The 27,100-nt window shown below is 45.0% G+C and overlaps 1 protein-coding gene across 3 annotated transcripts in view; it reads left to right on the top strand.

Annotated features, from left to right (window-relative positions):
* Positions 1-27,100, top strand: part of LOC144719901 (RUN domain-containing protein 3B-like) — a 97,375-nt gene that overhangs the window by 40,240 nt on the left and 30,035 nt on the right. For all 3 annotated transcript variants that reach the window (XM_078596218.1, XM_078596236.1, XM_078596227.1), the window contains exons 4-6: positions 522-607; positions 19,613-19,702; positions 23,388-23,468. In XM_078596218.1, coding sequence (XP_078452344.1) covers positions 522-607; positions 19,613-19,702; positions 23,388-23,468 — 257 coding nt within the window. The remainder of the gene's footprint in view (positions 1-521; positions 608-19,612; positions 19,703-23,387; positions 23,469-27,100) is intronic.

The raw sequence follows: 27,100 nt of genomic DNA, 5'->3' as shown, positions 1-27,100 counted from the left end.
CAGGGCTGGGATAGGTAGCCTCCCTTAGCTCCGTAGTGGAGGACTCGGGCTTAGGTTAGCGGGGTTAGATGTCGTGTCTCCCTGTTAGTTGAGTAAAGGGGACGTTAACCCCTTAAGTACTGTGTGTACACAAGTTGGTGTCAATAAATAAGTGTGCCTCCGATCCCGTCGTCAAGCCTCCTGAATACTACTACACAAGGAAGGACGAGCCCAAATGGTAAATTATGTCCGAATTGTCTCCAGGTCCTCAAGTTTTTCCCTCCACATTTAGAAATATGGCTGGCTATGGATTGATCTGGAGACATTTAGAAACGTTTAGAGTATTTGGCTGCTATAAATTTCCACGTGATAAGCCACTTCGTTGAGCTATCACCTGTGGCCAGGTCGCTTCTGAAAAGTAACTATATAGCTCAGTGGACCTTATCTGGTAAAAAAAAAAGTTTAGTTATTCAAACCACTGCTGGACGAAGCCTCCCTAGGTCACGTAAGTCACGGGAATTGTTTGACCACACTTCACCCAGGGTCGAGCCTGGATCCGGATGACCCTGATGGAAAAGCGCCTGGGCGAGTACATCTCCTCCGCCCTGCGCGACGTCAAGACCACGCGGTACACCCACTCTCTCCACACACACACACACGCTCATTAAATACAGCCCTTCCTCCCGGTGACCCCACAACAGGAGGTATGACCTCCTGGTGTGGGGTCACACCTGTCGGTTTGGATATCAAATCATTAGTTCATTTGGTATTCTGGCAATTTATTCTAGCGAGGCAAGGCTATCCCGAAAGTGCAGTGTTTGAGAGACTATTATCGCCCGCGGTGGTTTCAAAACAGGGAGCGATATTGCTGTGGGGCTTTATCCAATTGGGTAATTTATGAGTCGTTTTGAAATATGGCAAATTTTGGACGGTGATGCCAGCACCCTTGGTCATCGCTTTTTCGTTTAATGTCACCACATCTTTTGAAGCTCCGCTGTGAAGCAGCTGATATAAATGTTGACTCATACACCCATCGTATAAATAGTAATAATAATAATAAACAGCTTGCATTGTGCGGAATTTCACCAATGGACAAAGACTCGAAAGCGAATCTAATTAACCAGGGCTGCCTGATGGGTTCAAACCTCTGCAAACAAAGTGGGAAACACGCTACTGCTCAGCTATGTCAGCACCCTAAATAAACTAAAAACTATTTAAACTAAACTATTTTTATTTTACCAGGTAAGGCCCATTGTGCTATATAGCTATTTTTCAGAAGCAACCTGGGCAAAAATGATAGCTCAACAGAGTGGCTTATCATGTTTAAACTTATAGCAGCTAAATACTCTAAACACATGATTTTAAATGTGGAGGGAAAACCCGGAGGATCTGGAGAACAATCCACGTAACCATGGGGAGAGAGACATGCAAGCGTAAGGGTTGGGATCCAACCCTCGACCTCCTTCCATACTCGGCAAGGTAGTTAACATCTCGCCAATGAAGGGTTTCATCGAATTTAAGTATAAATCTTTTTTATGAAATGCGGGTGTTCATTGAATGTTGGACGTCCTCGTGAACTTACCGGTGCTCCAGACTTGTGCGGTCACGTCCATGAGGAATGGGGGGAGGCGGAGTGCTTTGGGGATAAAACTTCGACTGGCGAAGAGAAAAGTGAGGAGGGACGTCCAGCCCAGCGAGGCGTGCACATTAAATTTATTTAAAAGCAGTTGGATTTTCCCCACAACCATTTCCACGGTGTTCGCTTGATCCTCGGCTTTAAAAAAAAACGCGTTATGAGGCGGCGTTCAAAAATAATTGTGCGTGACAGTGGAATGCTTACATTGAAGCCATCCGAACGTATCACCAGCACATGGGTACGTCGGTACGGTGATCACAAAGAGAGTCGGCACAGCGTCCACCTCAAACAATTCAGGAGGATGTTCTAATCTGCACCTTGTTCTAAACTCTAAACTATTTAAACTTTTTGACATCACCAGGTAAGGCGCACTGAGCTACTGTATATAGCTCTTTTTGCAGAAGTGACCTGGCCACAAATGATAGCTCAACAAAGTGGCTCATCGCGTGTAAATTTATAGCAGCCCAAATCCTCTAAACGCACGTTGTTTCTAAATGTGGAGGGAAAAACTGGAAGACCTGGAGAAAATTCCATTCAACTACGGGGAGAGAGAGAGACATGCAAATTCCAAATATACAGCCGTCAGGGTCGGTACCGAACCCACGACCTCCTGTATACCAGGCGAGGTAGTTAACATCTGGCCGTCATCACAAGAATTGTTGACTATCCGAAAGCATGCGACAGTTCGGTTCACAATGTTGAGACGGCCGTGCGCAACTTGTTGTGCTCAATCTGCTCAACTTGTCATTTTGTTTTGCTAATTTATTTTCTTTTGATAATTGTTTTTTTACCCTTCTATCTGGCAACAAAACTGACACCTTTTTTTACAAGGAGTCATGTTTGCATAGACCACAATACCTGCAGTCATAATGCAAACAAAAAGACAATGCACCATCAGAGTATGAGAGCTTTGAGTTGTGCGCCTTCTGGCGTCATCTGGTCCAACCCATGTGAGACTAGGCTCTAAGGAAAGCTGTCTCGGGTGTGGACCAATCAACTTCAAGGACAGTGCATACATTATCAGAGTTGTGTTTTTTGTTTGCATTATGACTGCAGGTATTGTGGTCTATGCAAACATGACTCCTTGTAAAAAAAGGTGTCAGTTTTGTTGCCAGATAGAAGGGTAAAAAACCAATTATCATATGTTTTACTGGCAAATGAGGTTCCAATGGTGTAAATGCTTATTTTATTTTGTTTTAAACATGTATACGTACTTTCCCCTGGTGCTCAGATGCTATATCAATTCAACGCATTATTATTGTTTGCAGTGGTGGTACTTACCACGCAGGTGAGAGCTTCTAGGAGGAAGCCGCAGTACATGCGCGCCCTGACCTCCTGCGTGTGCTGTAGCTGTGCAAAGGAAACTGAGCAGCTGCTTGTAATGAATCACTACAATCTGCCTCCTCGGAGATGTTCGGTCGATGACCTCCCCGCTAAGTGGGGGGGGGGGGGGGGGGTTCCCTGTGATGTGTCCTAACTAAGCCACAGACTTCAGACAAATCCTGAATTAAACATGAATAATGTACGCGTATAAACATGGCGCAATTTAAAACTGGGAAAAAATATGTCTCGTGTGAATGCACGACCTCTGTACAGCTTTCCAACGTGTGTAAGTGTGATCCTGGAAGTGCGGTAATTAGCGGTTGTAATTTAACAAATTTTACCTTCCGAGTCAGAAAATGGGATGACATCGCAGAAAACATGATGTGTGATATTCTTGGTTCTTTCGGTAAAGTCACGTAGAAGGGAAATAAGAAAATAATAAAAATATAAAACAATACAATTCTGAGAATTTTATTGTAAAACATTTTTGAGGATTTTAATAGTAAAATAATAAAAATATAAACCAATACAATTCTGAGAATTTTATTGTTTAAAAATTCTGAGAATTTTTTTGTTTTATATTTTTATTATTTTATTATTTCCCTTCTACGTGACTTTACCGAAAGAACCAAGAATATGAATCCCTGCAGTCACGAAAGCTTTAGATCAACATTTTAATGATGTGTGATGTACGTATGTTGAACTTCTTTCGCACCGCACGTAGCCAGCCGTGCTAATCAGTGATGTTGCGACATCTCACAGACAATGACGTCACGGGGAGGCGAGGTGCGCCCTTGACGTGTGATGTCATCATCTTGACCGAAAAAGCAAATGCTTTTAGCGCTGTTTTTTTATCACCAAGCTTTGAGTAACCCCTTAAACCAGATTGCTTTGGGGTAAGTCTCTAATATCGACACAGCTTTATGCTCACATTTCACCGACTGTATATTGGATAATTCATATGAGCGTTATTTTAATTACACGTTACAACAGATGGACAGGGAGGCAGACGAAGAGAACTCACGTGTTAACGCTGTCAACCGTAGTCGGAAAGTATTTAAAATATGCCAATCTTGATTTGAAGCTTTCGTGACTGCAGGAATCCATACTCTTTGGTTCTTTCGGTAAAGTCACGTAGGTAGAAAATAACAAACAAACGTCAGCAGTTCTCCTGCTGTGTTTGTCTCACCTGATGACGGTTGCTTGTGTTGCGATCGAAACGTCGTGATCTATTAATTTTCTATCTACGTGACTTTACCTAAAGAACCAAAGAGTATTAAAATTTGTCATTTATGTACACACGGGTAAACAAAGAGAATAGGAATGCTGTCAAATATTCACTAAACAGAGTTGTGATATCACTCCTGGCAATTATATGCAGGTTTTTTTTTGTTAAAATAGTGGGGCATTCTACTCGGCTAGGATAAGGAGCGGTCTGATCACAAACTACAGAGTTCCCTCGTCATTCGCGAGGGATACGTTCCGGAAATGCTACTGAATTCCCAAATGTCGTGGATAGTGATATTAGCCTACGAAAGCCTATCTTTGTAATGAATTTACATTGAATAATCTATCACATATATGAAAAATTGCATAGTACAAAAAAGACTTGTAATAAAATCAAATACAAAGCAATATAAAAGTATTAAAGAATAGTTTATTAATGAACTTACCTCATCGCTTGATCTCATGACTTTCTCGCATCCCATTCCCTCTCATCACTATCTCATCACTTTCTTTCTCTCTCTCTCTCGATGCACTCGTGTAGAGTTCCACATGCGATTTGCAGATCGCCAAAATCGCAGATAGCAAGTTCGTGAATAACGCGGGAATACTGCACGTGCCATGCAGTCATGGCGCAGAACAACAATAACGGCAAATTACAAGTGGTTGTTGGTGTCATCACCATTGTCACAGCTCCTTTCACGCTGTGCTGCAAGCTGTTCCATTTTGCATCAAGCAGCCCTGAGTCCTATGCATGGTGATCAAGGGCATTGCACGGTCTGTAGGATACGTCTTATTTCCGTGCACTCCGTTTTACTTGCACGCGCATTGATAGATACATAAATACATAATTAAGCATTGCGGAGGGAGCTGGTAGGAACGTTGGGTTGCTCGGTCAATGGCCAGGGTCAACGGCGACGTGGTGTATTCCGCAAATATGGCCGACTGTGAGGGCGGGCACAAGCCAGCGTGAGTAGGTTAAACGTTGAGTTTTATAAGGGCACCACGGGGTGACCAGCCCCTCCCCACCCAGCCCCACCCTCTCCACCCAGCCCCACCCCTCCCATTTTTGGATGCACGACGGACGGACACAATAATCCCCTGTGGGCTGGTGTAACCAGGAGGTTCCTTCCAGTAAAACAACTCATGTTAGTTCAATCTTGATAAGAGTCATGCGATTAAGTCGAGGCTTTCATTTCATAAATAATGTCTCACGACAATTGCCACGAGAGCAAGATCGTTCCGGTTGCTTTTTGTTGAACCATTCCAGGTCTCTTTGATGGTCTCTTTTTTACATTTATTATTTGTTTTGACATTTATGAGATTTCAGCGTGGTACGTGGGTCAAAAGGAATCAACAGGGCTTGTTATTTCAGCATCCAATAGATGCCCTAACCCCATATTAATTTTTTCAGAACACCACATGGGACATATGCCCCATTAGGTCAGCGCAGCTGTCACGTCATTGAAAACCCAAAATCTTACATCCTGCAGGTTTAGCAGAGCAACTAAGACGGAGCGTAATCTCCCACGCTTTGCATATATTCTTTGCCTAGCAACCTGACAGTTTAGTTGGTAGCGATTGTGAGCGTGGTTTTTACACTGCGCTATGTACCCGGCCGCCTGAGTTTGAATTCCGCTTATGGTTGACATCACTGGAGAGTGATATCCGAACACATCCTGGGCCCCCCTTCGGCAACTCGGACTGCCCAGGGTGTTGATGAATGCACAAACAAATGCCCATGACCGACATAGCATGGGAAGGCCTTCATCCAGCATTGGATTGACAAAGTGCCACACGTTATTAGTATTTTACTTTTATGAGACTAAACACCACATTAATGCTTAAAAATCGAGTCAGGCATGTGCCATGCAAAAGATATCGCCTTAATTTGTTCATGAATACACAACATATGCTAAATATATTATCTGATTATTGATGCCCACCTCAGTTCAATGCATCAACTACTTTTGCAGATCTGAGAAAATATATAATTGAAAATGGTCGTATGAAATGTAAAGAGCAATACTACTTCCACTTACTCAAGAGTGTAGCAAATTACGTTTCAAACATAGTGCATATTTTAGTGTTATCACCAGCTCCGGTTATGGAATTCATATCATGACATTTATGGCTTTGATCAACTTTATCTGTGACAGAACAACCTTTGAAGATGTCATTTCACGAGTCGCTCTCATGAGACGCTTCAAAAGTGAATCGTTTATCACGTGTCAGTCCCCGAAACACTATTTTAGAAGCTTAGACTGAGTATAATTCAGTAAAAAATGTATTTAAAAAATAATAATATTACATGTTTTTTTTACTTTTGAAATTGTTGGTTATTGAGGTGAAGCCATCGGCTCGCTAAACTTAAGAACGTGGCCGAATCACCTTGACTGCCAATATGTTAAACTGAGATCCCAGCGGTATTATTGATGCTGCGGAATGGGTGTTAAGAGCCTTCTGATCCACACGGCCTCACCTAAAAGTGTGTATGTTGAACTTCTTTCGCACTGTACATAGCCAACCATGCTAATCGGAGGTGTCGATAATGGGCCCAGGGTCTCTTTAGGGAAAACAGCCCAGGTCGTCTTTTTTACTAGTTGCATGTCGAATTTAAAAGAGCTTTGTTTCTTTCAAGTTGAATGCAGCTTACGATTCGTATATCAAGGTAGCTAATAGTGGAGTGTTTGGCATTGGGCATGGGTGGTAGTAAAACAGTCAAGGAAAGGAATTATATAAACAAAAGAGGGCCTGCCAAAACGATAACCACACCAGGCCCCCTTAACCGTAATCCGGCCCTGAATGGGCAACTCAAATGATTACAGTTCATCGTCTGTTTTCCACCTTGCAGGAAGGCATCATGGCTCATATCTCAGCACAAAATGACACAGGATCAGATGTTGATAGGTGTGGACACCCGCATTAGAAACACGTTCTAAGAAGGAGAACGAAGTAGACGACATTGTCAGCTCAGGGGGATGTATGTGTGGCAATTGGTCAGGTAGGGCCCCAATATTTGATCTGTGCAATTTTGTGGGAAGACAAACGTGACTGCTCTAATTAAATTTAAATAAAATGTGGAACGTAAATGAAGGCATGTTCATAAAAAAAATACGTTTAAACTGCATTTTAAATAAGTGTTTGTTATTTTACACTGTTGTTGAAAACTTATCTCATGGTGGTTGTCAAGGGGGCCCCAGCTTTGGTCACCAGGGGAGGCCAAGGCACCCCCTGCCCCAACGCTCGTTATGATACTGTCGAGAGCATAAGCCCTAAACATAATTGAGGCCGAACGTAAGTGATAATATTGATATGTACCTATTTTATAACCCTTTCAAAAGTGTTCCTATTATCTCAAACTTGGCTATGTACGTATTACATTTTCAGTGACAAATTGTCACCCTTATATTAGACGCCTGACTAATGTACAGGCATATTTTTAGGTTTTTTCGGTAAAGTCACGTAGGTAAAACATTAAAATTAATAAAAGTAAAATAAAATAAAAATCACGACGTTTCGGAGGCAACACAAGCTTCTGTCTTCAGGTGGAACCGTCACAGCCACGACAGCTGTATCAAGTAAATGAGAGATTACAAGAGCTACCACTCCGTATATATAATGGTTGGAGAGGGGGAAGGGCCAAGTATGGCACACTTTTTATTAATATGGTAAGGTGAGGCTTAAGAGGCTGAGCCTTTGTTATGGAGAGGTACGGTTTGTGACTAAGCCTGGCCTACATAACAATAGTGTGAAAAAAGAAACAACTAAACATGGTAAAACAAGCCTGGCTGTCTATCAATAACCTGTAATAGTTGTCTGTCAAATAAGATGGTCCAAATAAGTGTAGTTAAATCTTTTTAACTAATAAAATAACCCACTCCTGTTAAGCACATGTGATAATGGCTACACTGCACAGCATTGGTCACGTTGAAAACTAAAAATATATATGTTTATTTTACCAAGCAAGGCCCACTGAGCCATCATATAGCTCTTTTTCAGAAACGACCTGGCCACAAATGTATGCGTGTTGAACTTCTTTCGCACCGTATGTAGCCAACCGTGCTAATCGGAGGTGCGGAGAAGGACGAAAAACTAAAATGATAGCTTATCACGTGGAAATGTATTGCAGCCAAATCCTCTAAATGCTTGTTTCTAAATGTGGAGGGAAGAACCAAAGGATCCGGAGAAAAATCCACATGATCAGGGGGAGAGAGAACATGCAAACTCCAAATATATATGGGTCAAGGTCGAGATAGAACCCACGAGTTCCTGCATACCAGGCGAGGTAGTTAACATCTCGCCAACCTTCTTGCCACCAGGGCACACAACGAGAATGATATGCAGCACAGACAAATGTGTCAGGGAGCTTCTTAAATGACTAATCTGATGAACACAGTGACTCAGCGGTAGACGGAGTGGCTCAAATGTAGAAATTTGTGCATTCAAATCCTGGTCGGGGTTTGACTCAGCCCATCATCTCTCTACGAGGTCAATACAATTAGTACCACTTTTGTGGCAAGTCAACAGTGGTTGTCCTCATGGTGACATTCTCCCCTCCGGAGTAATGTGGAATGTCCATTGCTGTCTTAAAGGTTCTATAGAGGAGATGATCACCACATCAGTGAGCATTTGAGTTCTTGACGATGACTCAAACAAGAGGGAGGAAAAGATCTCAAAACCGAGGATGGGACACTGCTCTAATAACTTGTGCTAAATATGGAAAACACGGGAAGGTTATTGAAGGCACAGTCTGTGATTGGAACTGTGAGACTCTAATCCCGTAAACATCTAAACCGTGAGATGCATTTATACGTTTGTAGTGACATAGAATTAATTCTAGATTTGAAGCTTTCGTGACTGCAAGGATTCATACTCTTAGGTTTTTTCGGTAAAGTCACGTAGGTAAAAAAATAATAAAATTAAAATTAATAAACGTAATAATAAAAATAAAATAATAAATCACGACGTTTCGGAGGCAACACAAGTCTCCGTCATCAGGTGGGACCGTCACAGCTAGATTTACTGTATCAAGTGAGGCCTCACGGAGACTTGTGTTGCCTCCGAAACATCGTGATTTATAATTTTATTTGTATTCTTACTTTTATTAATTTTAATATTGTATTTTTTTACCTACGTGACTTTACCGAAAAAACCTAAGAGTATGACATAGAATTGGTCCCGTAGAAGCATAGCGCTGGCTGCTGGCAGAGAAGGGGATCTGCAGCTTACAGCAGCCCTGACTGACAGTAGGCCACGTGATAGACCAGAGAGGGGAAAGGTCACGGAAGGGGCACATCGAGAACCCGCTGGTAGGTTCCAGAAGGGGGCGTGGCCGGGGCCGGAGCCAGGGCCACGCTGACAGTATAAGAGGGGCCCCGGGAGGGGACCTCGGGGCTGTCGGCGTTGCCAGTCAGGCAGTCTACCAGCTGTCTTGACTGGGAACCGTAGTTACTAAGTGTTACTGTCAGGCCGTGTTAATAAACAGAGTACCTCCTACTCTTAGTGTCTCTGAGTCAGTCACTACACGTTTATGGGAGACCTTAAGGAGGCTATTGGCTTGACTGTGACATTCGTATCCTTGAAGAATGCATCACTTCCCAAATTAACCTCCACGAACAGCTGGAGATAACCCTAAGACTGGCGGAAGACATTAAATCAACCGTTACCTTGAAAGCAGATTACCAAGGGCAAATTCGTGACTTGCTGAATAAATTTACAACGTTTTCATACCTGCCAGACTCTTGAGTATTTTTTTCAATTCGATATTACAAGCAGTCGCCAAATTACAGTATTGCAGCTGTAATTATCTCTCTTCACTTGTAAATTGGATACCAGGAATTAATGTGAACACGTGGAATTAGCCTTGTCTGTGAGGTCTGCCTGCTTTTAGTTTTGAAGTGTTCTGCGTGTGCCTTTGCTTCAATGCTGTTGCCCTAAAGTCCTAAACGCTACATTCACCACGATAGTTAAAAACAAGAATTTATTCTTAAGTCGAATCATGACAATGTATAGTTTCGAAGAGGGCAAATCATTGCATGCCTATAGCTCACGCACCATTTACATTAAACTTTGATTCTTTACTCGTAGTTCATTGCTTTTCATGACAGCCTTAAGGTGTTTTTTCCTCAGTTATCTTAACTGTGAAATTACATACTTCATGTTCGATTACTAGAGCCTGATACCTAAAACCTCTGTTGGGAATGCATCGGATCCACCTCTTCATTTCTGTCGGGAGCAAAATTTATCAGTGCGCTCAAAACAGTGGAGGGCTATCGGACACGATTACACATTGAGAAATAAAATCGCACTTGGCCACTAAAGGAAAATCCAATTAGCTTACTCCCAGCACACCCTTAAGGAAATGATAGCAAGATCACCATATGCCCTCGTATTTATCCTTAAATGATCGGTCTTTTGGCTTGACTTGGTGTTTTTTTTTTGTCTAGCCCCCTCGAATGCACAATTTCACAATATGCTGTGAAATGCATTTAGCACTAGAACAAACTTTTTTAAAAATCTCATTTTATTTTCACAGTTGTCTCAAAGGGTCACCTTATGCTAAAGTAATAAAGCACTTCCACGACGAATATTGGCTGGTGTCTTTTATTAACAACTACTGCACAAATTTCGATTTAAAGTTTTCGTGACTGCAGGGATTCATCTTCTTGGTTCTTTCGGTAAAGTCACGTAGTAGAGAAATAATAAAATAATAAAAATAAAATAATAAAATAATTCTCACGACGTTTCGGCCACAACGCAAGCAGCCGTCCTCAGGTGAAGAACAGGTCTGTCGGGAAGACAGCGTCTGAATGGGCACCACCAGGCTTGGCAGCGTATATTTAAGCTGGGTTGGAGGGGGGAAGGGGCGCCTTGGAGACTTTACCGAAAGAACCAAGAAGAACTACTGCACAGCTCCGCTCTCTCTCTCTCCGGATGGCTTCCCTCTCGCTATGTGTTGCCGTAACGCGTGCACTCCCTCTTCCACCGTCGTGTCTCTTTCTCTCTCCACGCTCGCCGCTGGCTGGCGGCGTGCTGGAGGGAGAGAAGGCTTCGCTGGCAGAGGCCGCCACGTGGCCGGTGGCGAGTAGAGGTAGGCGATGATGCAGTCCGGACTCCAGGCTCCCCACACCGACCAAGAGTCCTCTCACTGCCTCTCCTTATATTGCCCTAGGCGGAGCTAGGCTCCGCCTCTAGAGACACCCTCTCGTGGAAGCTTCCCGATGGTTCCCGTACATACCCACGAGCTCCGCCCGTTACCTTTGGCCCAGATGGAACCCTTCCTTCTCATTGGATATTAGTTACCCAGCAGTGACTATGCAATTACCCCTCGTCGTTCCTTAGATGGCGCTCTCTCATTACACTAATGTACAGGGCAGCGAAACAGCGATTTTTCTCCTTAGTTGTATTTCCCCATGCATTGATCAATGTATGAACAAACACGATTTTATGTTTCACTCCAACTTCTTTGTGTATCCTTACGGCCTTCAAGAGGTTTGCTCAAGGTAACCCGTTCCCATGTGTAATGCGGGCGTAAGCGACCTTCCGGAGGTGACGTCACGGGGGGTGGAGTCATGTGACGTGGGGGGAAGGTTCGGGGCTTTAAGCGGGTAAACCGGAAGGGGAAGGCAGTCGGGGTGTGAGCGGAAAAGAGTGAGGCCACGGGGGCGAGTGTGGTGAGGCCACGAGGGCGAACGAGAGGAGGGAGGCACCGCCGGCGAGCGGGGGCCGACCCCAGAGTACAGCCAGGAAGGCTGTGTGTTAGAGGCAGCGGTGTGGCTGCAGAGAGTCGCAGGAGCGACGAAGAGAGAGGAGAGTACAGCCAGGAAGGCTGTGTGTTAGAGGCAGCGGTGTGGCTGCCAGGAGGAGCTGCGAAGAGAGAGAGAGCAAGAAGCTGTGAGAGCTGCGGAGGGAGAAGAGCAGCAGAGAGTACAGCCAAGGGGGGCTGTGTGAGAGAAACAGCAGCGGAGCTGCTGTTGTGGATCGGGCCGACATTGGAGTCAGCACCGTGGAGAAGCTACCGAGTCAAGACAGCCGTGTGGGTGTACAGCACGAACCGAATAATAAAGGACACTGAGCCAGACATCGTGGTCCAGAGTCGTTTATTACACTGGTGTCAGAAGTGAAACGGCTTGTCAAGACGGCTCGGAAGAAAGAATATTCCTGTGCCATCATCTGCTACATCATCCGACTTACGATTGAGACAGATGGCGCAGCTGGAGACCTGGAAAATCGTGCTGGCGAAACCGTGTGAGCTCACCACGCCGACGACGGCAGTGGGGAAAGCCGATGGTGGTCTGCAGGCCGACGCCTTGCCTGCGCTGCCAGCGCCATCTGCCACGTGGCACGAAGACGCCATCTTGGGCGTGGCAGGGGAGAAACGGCGGGAAGCCGCCATCTTGTCTTCACCGCGGCGGGGAGACGCCGCCATCTTCAACATCGCGGCGGAGAGGCAGCCTTGCGCTGCCATCTGGAGGTGCCGCGGGGAGAGCAGCCTGCTGTGAGCTGCTGTTTTGCGAGGGGGAGCTGCGAGGAGAGGACGACGACGCTACAGCTGCTGGGGCGGGAGCTCTCCCGTCCTGGCTCGGGTGCGTGACAACGGAGCAGTCAAGTCGCCGAACGAGTTCTGCGAGACGACTCAAGTTGCCGCCCTGCCATCCTCTTCTTGCTGCAGCCCCGGGCGGGTCGTAACGATACGCAACCGGCCTTTACACACACCTCACCCATCTTTCAAGGGCCGGGTGGGGGCGATTTTGTTCTCTCATGACTCGATTGTGCGGAGCGCGGTTCGGAAAGTGTGTATGTGTGTGTAATAACGATGAACGCGCTATCTGCTTTTTGCTCGGTGTCAATTAAAGTGTGTACGTGTGTTGAGAATGGACGGAGAGTATGCTGTGCTTGCTGAGTGTTAAATTGAGTGTGTGCGCTGCGGTGTGGAGTTGTTATATTGATGGCGAAGTTAATTATTAACTCGGGAGCGTCGGGTATCTTGCGCTGTATCATCTCGTGGGTTACCTTGTGCGATGGGCTTAATTGGAAAATATATATTTTTTTTTTGGTGTATTGTGCTGCGAGGTGCTAGGTGCGATGTGGTTGTTGCAAGAGAGAGAATATTGGTGTTGTTGCTGCAATGTTACGACTGGATTAATGGTGTGTTGGTTACCTGCAGATCGGGTTGCTATTGTGCTTAAATGTGCGCGTGTGATCGCGATATGTTGACTGTATGTGCTGTTACACCGTTCTGTACGGTTATGGGGTGCGATGCATTGATTGACTATTGGGGTTGGGATGTTATTAATTGTGCGTACCTGTTTGGAAATTGGTAACAAATTCGAGGGGGACCCTATTATTTGGTCGTATGGATGTTATGTACACGCGATTTTGTGTATATTATGGGTAACGGCGCTTTGTGAGAGAGAGAGCGCGCTTTGGGGGTGCGTGATGACGCCGTTGTGGGTGTCTCAAAGGTTAATGCTAAGGGGACCGTAAATTGGCGCCAAGTTGCGGCGCGTATTCGGTTGGTCGCATGCAGCCACGAGTTGCTTTGCGAGTTGGGTTGTGTAACCAATGTGGTTGGTAAAATATTGGTTAAAAATTCCCCGATATGACTGCTGCGCGCAGCAAGCTGGGGCTGTGCGTCTATCGTTGTTGGGATTGTTACAATAAGACGGGGGATGCAATTTGTGACCCCCAGCAAAGGGAAGCTGGGGTGCACGAATGGAGAAAACTGGCCACGTGTTCGCACGTTGGGCCGCCATTTTGCGCACACGCGGGGTATGGCGTCGATGCGCTTTGCGGAAAGGGCCGCCATTTTGAGTGCGCGCGAGATATTGTGCGAACGCGCTGGGCGAAGGGGGCCGCCATTTTGAGCGCGCGGGAAAAACCTCGGTGGGGCAAATATTCCATCTGTTATGCCTGCCATTGTTGATTGGGTGATGCACGAGTGGTGGTCACGTCGGCCTATGGCTGATGGCTGACCTGACAGCCGGGAGGCGAAACCTCCGTGGTATGTCTTAAACTAATGGGCCGTGTGCTCATATGGCTCGGGGAGTCATGGTTCAGTTGTGCGGTGGCAGACTGAACCTGGTGTGCCGGGGGCTCACGGGATTTGGGTTAGGGCGTTATTGTCTCTATAAGAGAACATTACCCCATGGGGGGGGTCGTTGATATCTGGCCTTGCCGAGGGATTGATCTTCCCTTGGCTATAAAGCGTCAGACTATAAGAGGCTGGTGTGTGTCCATCGCTGATGGGATAGTAAGGGAGGAGCATGGCCGAGTGCTGCTCATCCCCGAAATGGCACTAGCCGAGAGTATGGTAAATGGATGTTGCTGTGGGTTGACGACCACGGTGAGGGTTACGGCGAGTTAAACGTTACCGCTGGGGAGCGTGGCTCTCCACGCGAGGGTGTGCGATTAGGGGTTGTTGGTTTGTTGAGAGTGACTGTGGGTACATGCTGTGTACGTCTGAGGTCTGTGCTGGTCCTCAAGGGAGGACTGCTGGTGGGTAAGAGCAGAAATTTTTTTGTTGTTGTTGTTTCACGTGTAAATAATATTGCTGTTCTAATGTAAATACTGGGGCGTCCATCGCGGTTATTTGGGTAATTATTGGGGGTTTCTTAAGCGGCCCGGAATTACATCATCTCTATCCTGGGGCCGGGGGGCTGTCGTGTACGACATGCGGATGTGCGTTGTTGTGCTTTGCGTTGTTGTTGTTCTTGTTGTTACATTAAATGCTTAGTGTCCTTTAGGGGGGGAAGCTCGGTTCGCCGCATTACGATTTGCTATTGGTCAGCCGAGGTCGGCTGGGATTTTTCTACGGGGGAGGGTGGTGTAATGCGGGCGTAAGCGACCTTCCGGAGGTGACGTCACGGGGGGTGGAGTCATGTGACGTGGGGGGAAGGTTCGGGGCTTTAAGCGGGTAAACCGGAAGGGGAAGGCAGTCGGGGTGTGAGCGGAAAAGAGTGAGGCCACGGGGGCGAGTGTGGTGAGGCCACGAGGGCGAACGAGAGGAGGGAGGCACCGCCGGCGAGCGGGGGCCGACCCCAGAGTACAGCCAGGAAGGCTGTGTGTTAGAGGCAGCGGTGTGGCTGCAGAGAGTCGCAGGAGCGACGAAGAGAGAGGAGAGTACAGCCAGGAAGGCTGTGTGTTAGAGGCAGCGGTGTGGCTGCCAGGAGGAGCTGCGAAGAGAGAGAGAGCAAGAAGCTGTGAGAGCTGCGGAGGGAGAAGAGCAGCAGAGAGTACAGCCAAGGGGGGCTGTGTGAGAGAAACAGCAGCAGAGCTGCTGTTGTGGATCGGGCCGACATTGGAGTCAGCACCGTGGAGAAGCTACCGAGTCAAGACAGCCGTGTGGGTGTACAGCACGAACCGAATAATAAAGGACACTGAGCCAGACATCGTGGTCCAGAGTCGTTTATTACACATGTAAGAACATCAATTATGCAATATTACCCTCCTAAACAAAGGCAAAGATCCCCCATGTAGCCTATACAGGTTGTTGGGGCAAGTACATTTAGCAGGGGACCTTTGAAGAAGGCCGGCACGGTGCACAAGGAGCTTGTGTGGTTGGCACTACACCCGGCCACCTTTGTCTCCCGAGTGCCGATGTTAACACACCCATACACTTAATCATGTAAGGCTGCATCGACCTTGGGCAGTCTGAGGACCAGTTCGTCACTGATGTTTGCCATGAGCGGGAATAGAACTCGAGTCGCCGTACACACACGTAAACATCACATGCTACACGCAACATCAGAAATACATGGAAAAACCCACAATAGATTGACATACGCCACTTGATTAGGGGTTATATTTCCTATGTGTATCTTAATGTTTGATGTGTTTATTAGTTTTGGAGTGCCACTCCTCTTGCCTAATTGTGAATACAAATCACTAACTGTTCAACTCAATATTAATTAAATGAAACCTGCTTTGCATATCCCATGTCTCGCTGTCATTGCCAATATTCAATGTGAATGAATTACAGTCATCCAATTTACTGACTCTTCCTCGAGCTGCAAGGTGTCTGAGAGGGCATGGTGCCATTCTTTTCTCCTGGGGCCTCTGGGGTACTCAACACCCAGACTGGAGCAGTGGCGATGTGGTGCACTCCACTTTGAATTCACTTATCTGAGTTGTGATTACGGTTTGGTGAAGGGCCTTCCCTTCTTCTTAGGTTTTTTCGGTAAAGTCACGTAGAAAGGGCCTTCCCTTCACCAAAATGCACTGACCAGCATGGTGTAGTATGGTTTAAACAGATTGCCATTACCGACATGGCATGTGGAGGCCTTTATCTAGCAGGCTTGCAAAGAATGTAAGTCTTTATGAAAAAATCTCACCTTCCTCCTATGTGCAAATACTCCTTGAAATGGAATTTGCCAACGTTCCTATGCAGGACTTTCCATAAAAGGAGTCTTGTGACTCGGGCATTCCTGGCTAAATATATGGAATTATCATTATTATTGTAATATTCATGGAGAGAAATAGGCACAAACACCTTCAAACAGCATGGTATATTCTGCAGGAAATGTCTCGCAGATGCCAAAACCAGGTCAACACATTTCCCAAGGGAGAATATTTAATTTCCAGAAAATCAGTTGTCCTTCATTATTTTGGCCTTTGAATAATAAATACAATGCTTCATTAACTAAACACTTTTCTCTAATGGGTGCCACATTCACAATCAGGACTTATCTCTTGCTGATTGTTGTCAATTAGTCAGTGTTCCATTACCTATTGTGGGGTATTTAATCGCCGGTGTGATGTCCCCATATGGTTGTGTGGTGTCGTGTGTCTTTGCAATGAGCGCACACTCCTGTTGGATTTGGAGGTGCCCTCTCACCTGGGTCGTATCTCACCCTCACATCCCTCACTGTGCACTGTTGGTACACACAACTAGCTTGCCTTATGTTCAATCTCGGGTGGTGGGGGGGGGAAGATACCTTATATTATTCAAATAAGTAGTCAATCCATACTCTTTGGTTATTTCGGTAAAGAAACAATTGCAATGTTTCTTGCTGTGGTTGTCCCACCTGATGACGGACGCTTGTGTTGCGCCCGAAACGTCGTGATTTAATTTATTTTATTTTAAACCTATGTGATTTTACCGAAAGAATCAAAGAGTATGGATCCCTGTGGTCACGGAAACTTCAAATCTAGATTGAAATAGTCAATCGTTTGCTGATTTTGTAGGGAAATAAGAGTTGTATTACACTGTGTAAAAAAAAAATTCCTGGGTAGTAAGTGTTATTTCCGAATTGCTTATGCCTCAAAAGTACAGAAAATGCTATTATTCCCCACAAACTTTGCTTTTGTGACCAGCACAGTGATATTTTGAAATTTACCTATTTTCTAGAACATTCCAGATCTATTTTGACTTAACACTTTCGTGACTGCAGGAATTCATATGCTATGGTTCTTTCGGTAAAGTCACGTAGATAGAAAAATAATAACAATAAAAGAATAATGATGAAAATTAAAATTAAGTGAATACAAAATAATATAATATCACGACATTTCGATCGCAACACAAGCGGTCGTCATCAGGAACAGGGGGGGCGGACTTTACTGAAAGAACCATAAAATATGAATTTCAGATAGATTCAGTGCTGAGTAAACTTGTAGCAACTTCTAGAACATTCTAGAACTTTCCAGTAATGTAAATAGTAGTATAAATACAGGGGCCTTAAGCCTATCAGTTCAGTTTAGTTCCAGCTGACTACGTGGATACATATCTGCATTTTTCTGAGATGGCATCAAGAGGCTGCAAGCATCCGGCAGACGCATTTTGCTATGTCTGCGGCCAATTTATCAAGACAAGAGCGAAAAATTACTCTCTGGAAGCATCTGCTAAGATGTTTGAGGCCTACAAAGCATATTTCGGCATGCCTGTCGGGGATTAAGACAAACCTTGGGCACCTAATTTCACCTGCGAGCAATGCAAAAAACTCTGGAAGGTAAGATGTACAATTGTTGCTCGGAATTTTATGTTCTAAAATTTGTTTTTAAAAATTTTATTGTGAAAGTTTTTCATTTTGAAATGTTTTACAATTTTCAATTTAATTGAAAAAAGATATCATGTATGAAAACTGTTGCGACAATCTCTTACACATTAGTCATGGGTGAAATAAATGTATTTTTGTAGGATGGTACAGAGGGGAAAAGAGAGCTATGAAGTTTGCTATCCCAAGTATTTGGTGGGAACCCACTGACCACTCAAGCAACTGCTACTTCTGCATGGTGGACCCTTCCAAACGTCGGACTGGCAAGAATGCACCTGCTATCACGTATCCGGACTTTTTTTCATCCATTGTCCCGGTGCCACTTTGCCATGAGCTCCCCGTACCCACTCCTCCGGAGAGAGAGCAGCCGTCTTTAGAAGAGAGCAGCAAGTCAGAGCGAGGAAGACATTGTAGATCCAGATGACAATTTCAGAGGTGGAGCTGAGGAGAGAAACCCATACTATAACAAAAAATACCTCAACGACTTGATCAGAGATTTTGGTCTCGCCAAGTCCAATGCCGAACTTTTGACGTCTAGACTCAAGCAGTGGAACTTGTTGGATGAAAGTGTGCAAGTCGCAGATCAGATGAAGCGTCACCAACCTTTTTGCAACTTCTTCACCCATCAAGATGGGCTCTGCTTCTGCCACAATGTGACCAGTCTGTTCGAGGCAATCAGAATCGCCTGTCACCAGAATGAGTGGTGCCTCTTCATTGACATCTTATCCAGGAGCCTCAAAGCCATGCTTCTTCATAATGGTAACAAGTACCCGTCTCTTCCCCTGGCTCACTCGGTGCACCTCAAAGAGGATTACATATCCTTGATGCTCATCTTGATAAATTCAATGAGAACATGAGAGCGTACTCGGAGGAGCAAGGCGAGCGCTTCCACCAGGATATACTGTACTTTGAACGCCACTATCAAGGACAGTATAACGAGAACATGATGGGAGACTACATTTGGGGGCTGATTCGTGAAAGTGATTTACACTATTATCGAAAATCTCGAAAAACTACTCACTTCTAAATCTTTTCTCGTATTTTTGTCTTACCTTAATATAAATACATGTTAATTGGTATTCATGTTGTTTTTTATGACTTTATGTGAACGAAAAAATACAAATTCGCCCGTTTTCTCATTGAAAATAGGAAAATTTCTAAATATCACTGTCCTGGTCACAAAAGCAAAGTTTGTGGGTAATAATAGCCATTTTATATACTTTTTAGGCAAAACAATTACGAAATAACACTTACTACCCAGGAACAAAAATTGTGTTACATCGTGTTATTATTAAAATTGGGCAATTGTCCCATGATAAATGCTTGTCCGGACTAGATGCCCTCATCTTGAGCTAAATGGATCCTCCTCAGCCAGATTGCTGCAAGGCGATTGCGTGCACACGAAATCTAACAATAATGGCATGCGTGTGCCGTTGTTGTCATGGGCCCACAGGAGGTTTTATGGAGAAGGAGCAGCCATGCTTGGAGACGAAGCACTTCTGCTGACTGGAATGTTCTTGGCCCTCAACTCAATTGATTTCAGGTAAATTTGCCGCAACATTTTTTCCACACTGACCAAGCTCCCCACTCCTCTGCCTTCTCATATTTTTCGAATGTACGTGAAACAGCCTTTGTACGAGGGCCCTCCGCACAATTTAATGGCCAGATATTAACTACCTCGTCTGTTGTACAGGAGGTCGTGGGTGCAATTCCGACCCTAACGTCTGCTTTATCTCTCCCCATGGTCGCGCAGATTTTTTTCCGTGTCCTCCAGTTTTTCCCCTCCACATTTAAAAACGTGCATTTAGAGCATTTGGCTGCTATACATTTCCAGATGATGATAAGCCACTTCGTTGAGCTATCATTTGTGGTCAGGTAGCTTCTGAAAAAGTGCTATTTAGCTCAGTGGGCCTGACCTGATAAAATAAAATGAAAACCTGTAACATCTGTGATTCATGGCAGTCACCCATCCATGCACTTTCCAGACTCAACCCCCTGCGTAGCTTCTGATATTTAATGTGGTCACAGGCTCCAGTCTTTTCAAATCCTTCCAAATTTCCCACGTCTATCCATTCATTACCGCCACAAGGTCATGTAACAACTGAACAGATGTACACTCAAACAAATACCCCCCCCCACCCCCCCGTATAGCCTTAACAGACTGTTGGGGCAAGTTATGTTAGCGAGCGCCTATGAAGGCTGGAACGGTAGACGAGGGGGTGAGTGGCCAATGCCACGCCCGACCACCTTTGTCTCCCCAGTGGCGATGTTTACACACCGCACCAGGTACTCATTTGAGGCTGTCGAACTCACAACACACTCGCACAAACATATGTTAAGACATCTGACACAAGAGCAATACAGCAATACGACAGGAACAATGAATGATGCAGTGAAGAAATATTTCAATCCTGTACTGGGCTTCCATTTGGTCGACCCAGCCTCAAATGAGTACCTGCTGGGATGTCTAAACATCGCCACTGGGGAGACAAATACGGTCGGGCGGGGTGCTGTCCACCCACACCCTCGTGTGCCGTGTCAGCCGACTCGCTAACATCACTTGCCCCAACAATCTGTTAAGACTATACGGGGCATCTTTGTCTTTGTTGTACAAGAGAGACAAAGGCGGCCAGGTGTGGTGTTGGCCAGCCACCCATCCCCTCGTGTGCCTTGCTGGCCTCCATAGGTAGGTGTTCGCTCACAGCCCTTGCCCCAAAAGTCTGTTGAGGTTCTTTGCCTGCATTTCCTTGTTGTCTGGCACTCGGAGTGCCTAATATTCTTGCCTGGGCTATGAAGGTTATCGGTCTGGTCTGCGTTTTGTGTGTGTCATGTCTCAAAACAAGCCAATTATATATATACAAGAGACTCGTAAATGTTCAACTAGTGTGTCCGGCCCTAATTAGATTGAATATCAGGCATAGTAATGCGGTATGTTGGCTGTCATTGAATTACATTATTACGTTTTAGTAAACGTGTGAATTGTTCGATTCAAGGCTTTTTGCGTAAAGTGTTAATAGTCTTGGTTATTTCATGCACGCTTTCCTTATCTTGTGTGAAACATTATTTGCTCGATTCAACCCTAATCCAGGTTCCCTTTTTAAAGATACATTTTTGTTTCCGTGTACTGGTTCTCAACAATGGAAATTAATTCATGAACGAATGTCTTTAATTTTTCAACCATTAAGTTTCATCCTGCACAGAAGATAGCTCATTTAATCCGAGTGTTCTTCCACGGAGACTGCACGCTCTACACTCGGATAATCTGGGGTAATTTTGCAGTCAAATTGGCCATGCCAAGCCTGTTTTCAGCACCCTTCTTTGATGCATTCTGCCTTCCTGTTACATGCATTAGCATTGCGTGTGTGTCTGTGCGTCTTCGTTGGTTGTTTAGTGTGTTCCCATTACTATGTTGATGTCAACACATATTTCAAAAGCATTATATTGATAAGCCATTTTTCTCGGCATTGACGTCAAGGTAAACTAAGCTAAACCTTTTTTTCGAGGACTACGCCTAAGACTCACAATTTTTCACAATGTTGAGTGTCTCAAGGCCATGCAATGGATGCTCACCTTTGTTGTTGTTTACATGTTGTAAATAATTACTCTCAGTCCTGTTTACTGCAAGGCACCGGCAGCTTCCGATGATTCAGGTCTTATGCAAGGATCAGCTCCAAAAGTGATATCTTTACTCGCAGACTTTCTATGAGAAAACGGTGGGAAACTCATAGCAACAGTCCAATGTGATTATTATTTTCTTCACCGTGGGGGGTATTCACTAAGTGGTGTACATTAGCCTTCTATTGTTGCTAAGCAAACTCATTTTGTCACTCCTCCCCATGCTGCCTCTTCTCCAAAAGTAGACTCACCCTTCTGGGACGGTTCAACAGCTCTTTCCCTCTTTGGCTTGGGTTTCTCTCTGTCTTGGATTGCTACTGGGGTTTCTTGGGTTTTTCTCAAGACCTCACCGATTGTAAGTAACCCTTTGGGGTTGGCATGTACGCAATGCATCAGCCCATTTCGATAATCTTCATAGCTGAAGCAATAATTACTTCTTCGGCTATAATTGTATCCAATTTGAGACACAATCGTCGCATATCTCTGGTACATGCGATGATCATCAGCCATGTTTAATCCACGGCTGGATGAAGGCTGTCAAAAGCCAATGTCACCTCTCATGATCCTGAGGTGTAACAATTTACCTAGCCAACTGCACATGGGTTGATTTCATTGCTCCATCTCCTCGGTGTATGTTTTCTCAGAGAGGTTCCAATCCTTTGCTGCAACTCCATCATGAATGTATCAGAATCTGAATATTTATACTGCAGGAGGAATCCGATGAGCTATGAAGCTCTTTTTCACAGATGTCCAGTCTGGGCACTGGGTCAGAACGTTACAACAACAACAAACAGTACAAAAACACGATATGAGTGCAAAGTACAGGAAAGGTAAACAAATAACAGGAACACAAATACATACAAATAAAACTAAACCATCCCTATTCTTACAGACAAAGCCCACTGAGGAATTCACTTATTTTCAAGCCCACTTTTCCTAATGGCTTGATTTATGTCACGCAATGCATACAAAATAATAACAATCGATGTGTGTGCATGTGTTATGAGAAGTCAACACACGGTGTAACATGAGGCTTTAGTTTCACAGCAGAGTTAACTCCTCAAGATGAGGGGGAAATGTAGCCAGCAACCAGGACTAAAAATCACACGTAATAATTCGGGGACTCAAAAGTATATTCTTGGTTCTTTCCTTTCTACGTGACTTTACCGAAAGAACCAAGAAGATAAATCCCTGGCAGTCACGAAAGCTTTAAATCGAAATTTGACTCAAAAGTAATTGGTATCGTATTACTGCTGGATGATCTACCGTATTCTGCAATGCGAATCCAAAACCAAACGTTCGTGTTCTTTATTCATAATCGATTTTTTTAATCAGATCGCCACGTGAGTATAAAATGCCAAAATGTGTCGTACGCCCTCCTCCACCCAATGCGGCCAAATAACGAATCTTGCCACGCAAACAAACGCGCTGATTTCTCACGCACGCCTTGCTCCTGTGTGTATTTGCCAAACGAATAGCGGGCAAAGCTGCCTGGGAAATATCAGAATGTGTGACCCCACTTTCAGCTACAGAAGCCTGACCGTGTTGGCATCGTTCTGTCCGAGGCTCGGTGTGAAATGCTGCTCATGGATATTTTTTCTCGTTTCTTACAGCTTTTGCTTGAAGGGAGAGGACCTGGCGAATGAGAACAACGCAGTCATTGACTACACCCCGTACTTGAAATACACGCAGAGGTACGGCACCGAGAATTGCATTGCATGCGTCTGTTAATCGATTGGACTGAGCCACGAGGCAACGGGGAATTTGACGTCGCGCGGCCGGTTTCTCGCGCTGAGAGCAACTTGCGTGAGGTTGTCGCTGAATCCAACGTGAGAGCTTAGGTGAGTGCCGTCGCTCAAATCCATTGGGGTAAATGCATGGAGGCCCAGTTCAACTTCAGTATATCTCCTGTGCACCATTCTTCATGCTCATGAAGAGTATTGCAAGTTCCGCGAGATATATAACAGGACCCTGCGGGGTGGGCTGGTAGGAACGAATAACCAAAGAATATAAACATAATGTATTATTACACTTGTTTAGGCAGGAAAGCCTCACTGAGTCTAAAGGTTTTTGTAGGGTCCTGCCAAGTGTTTGCAGTAGGGGGCGATGTTGCTACACCTAATCGGACGATACGAAGGGAGAGTTTGAGGCCTAGTTCTAGGCTTTAGACCTAGCTGTAGGCTTTAGGCCGCTGTGAGTTAATTTTTAATTTAAATGTTTTAATTATTAATGTAAAAGCTTTAAATTTAAATGTTTCTATTTAAAAACATAAGGGAATGTAACATTGTAAAACATTAACTCCCTTTCACACACGCGGGGGTACGATACGAAGGGAGAGTTTGAGGCCTAGTTCTAGGCTTTAGGCCTAGCTGTAGGCTTTAGGCCGCTGTGAGTTAATTTTTAATTTAAATGTTTTAATTATTTATGTAAAAGCTTTAAATTTAAATGTTTCTATTTAAAAACATCAGGGAATGTAACATTGTTAAACATTAACTCCCTTTCACACACGCGGGGGTACGATACGAAGGGAGAGTTTGAGGCCTAGTTCTAGGCTTTAGGCCTAGCTGTAGGCTTGAGGCCGCTGTGAGTTAATTTTTAATTTAAATGTTTTAATTAAAAGCTATATCAGGGAATTATAAGGGAATGTTACACTTGTTTAGCCAGGAAAGCGTCACTGAGTCTAAAGGTATTTTAATTAAAAAGCTATCTCAGGGAATTATAAGGGAATGTTACACTTGTTTAGCCAGGAAAGCGTCACGGAGTCTAAAGGTTTTTGTAGGGTCCTGCCAAGTGTTTGCAGTAGGGGGCGATGTTGCTACACGGACAGACGGATGGACGGACGGACGGACGGATGGACGGACGGACGATATAATCTATTGTAGGCTGGTTCACTTCGTTCCTACCAGTATCAGTGACGCTATCGTGGTTTCAATTACAGGTGAAACAATGCAGCTATTCATCAGCTCAATATTTCCTCTTTTTTTCTTGAGCTTAGCCCGAGACAACAGGGCTACTACACCTGCCGATCCCCTTCCGTGCCAGCAGCGCTAAGCGCCACAGTGACACATTCACGCGTGTGAGAATCGATTTTGCAAGCGACACGCAAGCGACATGCTTATCGTGTCAACACAATTATTAGCACCCTAAAAAATGAGAGATGAAAAATAACGTGCCCGTTGAATTATAAATCGTGGCCCTGGACCTTAACAATTCACAGAATCTATTTGTGTTGAAATGTCAACTCTCCTCGAGTGAAACACTCCAAGGACAACCACTTACATTGGCTGGGATGCATTGTGGCTGCAGTGCATGAATAACTATTGTTATAAATTGAGAAATGGCCGTGCAATGGGAGACCGGGTTCTCGTATTAACAAGAGAATACGACACTAATGGTTTAGGTTGAACATGATTTCGGCAGATTCCTCAATTTAAGCGACCTGCAGTAAAATTTACAAAATAAAACATCCTAATAAAGCATATGTGGCGTTATTATGAAGGTATTACTATTCGTCTTGTAAAACGTGGCGTAGTTGTAGAAACACATTCCTGCGGAGGGAGCTGGTAGGAACGTTGGGTTGCTCGGTCAATGGCCAGGGTCAACGGCGGCGTGGTGTATTCCACAAATATGGCCGACTGTGAGGGCGGGCACAAGCCGGCGGGAGTAGGTTAAACGTTGAGTTTTATAAGGGCACCATGGGGTGACCAGCCCCTCCCCACCCAGCCCCACCCCTCCCACCCCCCACCCAGCCCCACCTTCCCCACCCAGCCCCTCCCCACCGTCCCCTCTCCACCCAGCCCCACCCCTCCCATTTTTGGATGCACGACGGACAGACGGACACAATAATCCCCTGTGGGCTGGTGTAACCAGGAGGTTCCTACCAGTATTAGCGAACGGTTTGACAGATGCACAACACTTAATGTACCATCACTCTCCCAACGGCGTCGATGGCAAATCAAGTTTGTCTGAGTGCATCTGATTCCATGGTATATATATTTTTTTATCATTATAATTACGATTGTTACGATCACCCCATCTGAAGAGCGTCATAAATCTACATCCGACATCGTGACACACTGCGTGCGCGTGTCTGTCACATTATCTGCCGGCCCTTTAAGTGCGTGGTTTTGCCTCCAGTCTATGGCAGGGCACGTGAGCGTTGTGAGCAGCGTTGTGAGCAGCGTTGCGTGCGTGCACATATTTGTTTGGTTATTGCCGTCTTGTTGGTTGCTTGCAGAATCTCATGCGGCAGCTCGAGATGAGTCTACATGTGCCCACATCTCAGCCCCCTCCCGCCATCTCTCGGCTGTTAATCTCACTGCCTGTCCAAAGGCATACCTCTCCAAAATTTGTGTTATGATAGAAGTGTGAAATTAGTCTTTTGCTTCACACGTGTGTGTGTGTTGAGTGCACTGTAATGGAGCTCTAATGAATAATACGTTCGGTGAGATTTGTTGACAACCGTTGCATAATCACTAAAAAAACACCAAATAACAGGTCGCCGTTGCAATGTATTGAATAAATATGTAGAAAATATACAGTTCTACCGCATGTCCACGTGTACATTTTTGCACAAGTACTCGTGTACATTTGTGCACAAGTACCCGTGTTTGCGTGTGGCACGGTGATGTGCTACATGATCCCGTGGCGTGGGTACAATTCCTGGTTGTGCACAACACTGTCCAAAAATGGATCTGCACTTTGCCTGGATCTCCCTTAGATTAGTTGAACACATGGGCTCTCGCGACCAATATCATCCATTATACAGGTTTTTGTGGGGGGGGGGGTGGGTTAGATCGTATCTAACCTATAAACGTCACTTTTTGTCTGTCCGTCTGTCCCTCTGCATACGCTCGCTTTTGAGGGATTTGGCGCTCGGGCCGTGGGGTTTAGGAAGAAAACATTTTGCAGGTGGGCACGCCCCCGGCCCCGCGGTGAGCTTAGGCATTTCCGATTTATCGTCCGTCGCCTTTAAATCGGTCCGATTATCGATTTAGTGCGATTTCTCTTTATTTATTTATTTAATACTAGCGGAAGTACCCGGCTTTGCCCGGGTGAAAAATATATTTCTTAAAAACCTTACATATATATACACAGATACTAAGGTATTGTCAAAGCCCGGTTGGCTGTTTGTACATTTCTCCACCAACAAATATATAAGAGGCTTTCACAAATCCAAAAAGTTGTAGAAAGTGTGGGGTAAAGAGTTGATGTCAAAAGGTTTCCAAAAATTGTTGTCTCCCCCCCCCCCCCTCAAAACATATATTTACCCCTCGTAGGTATATATACTAACAACACCTTACATATGTAATGTAGTAACTTGGCG

Source organism: Lampetra planeri, chromosome 1, assembly GCF_965212315.1.
Source record: "Lampetra planeri chromosome 1, kcLamPlan1.2.h2, whole genome shotgun sequence".
Classification (NCBI taxonomy): Eukaryota; Metazoa; Chordata; class Hyperoartia; order Petromyzontiformes; family Petromyzontidae; genus Lampetra; species Lampetra planeri.
This window is presented reverse-complemented; position numbering and strand designations above follow the sequence as displayed.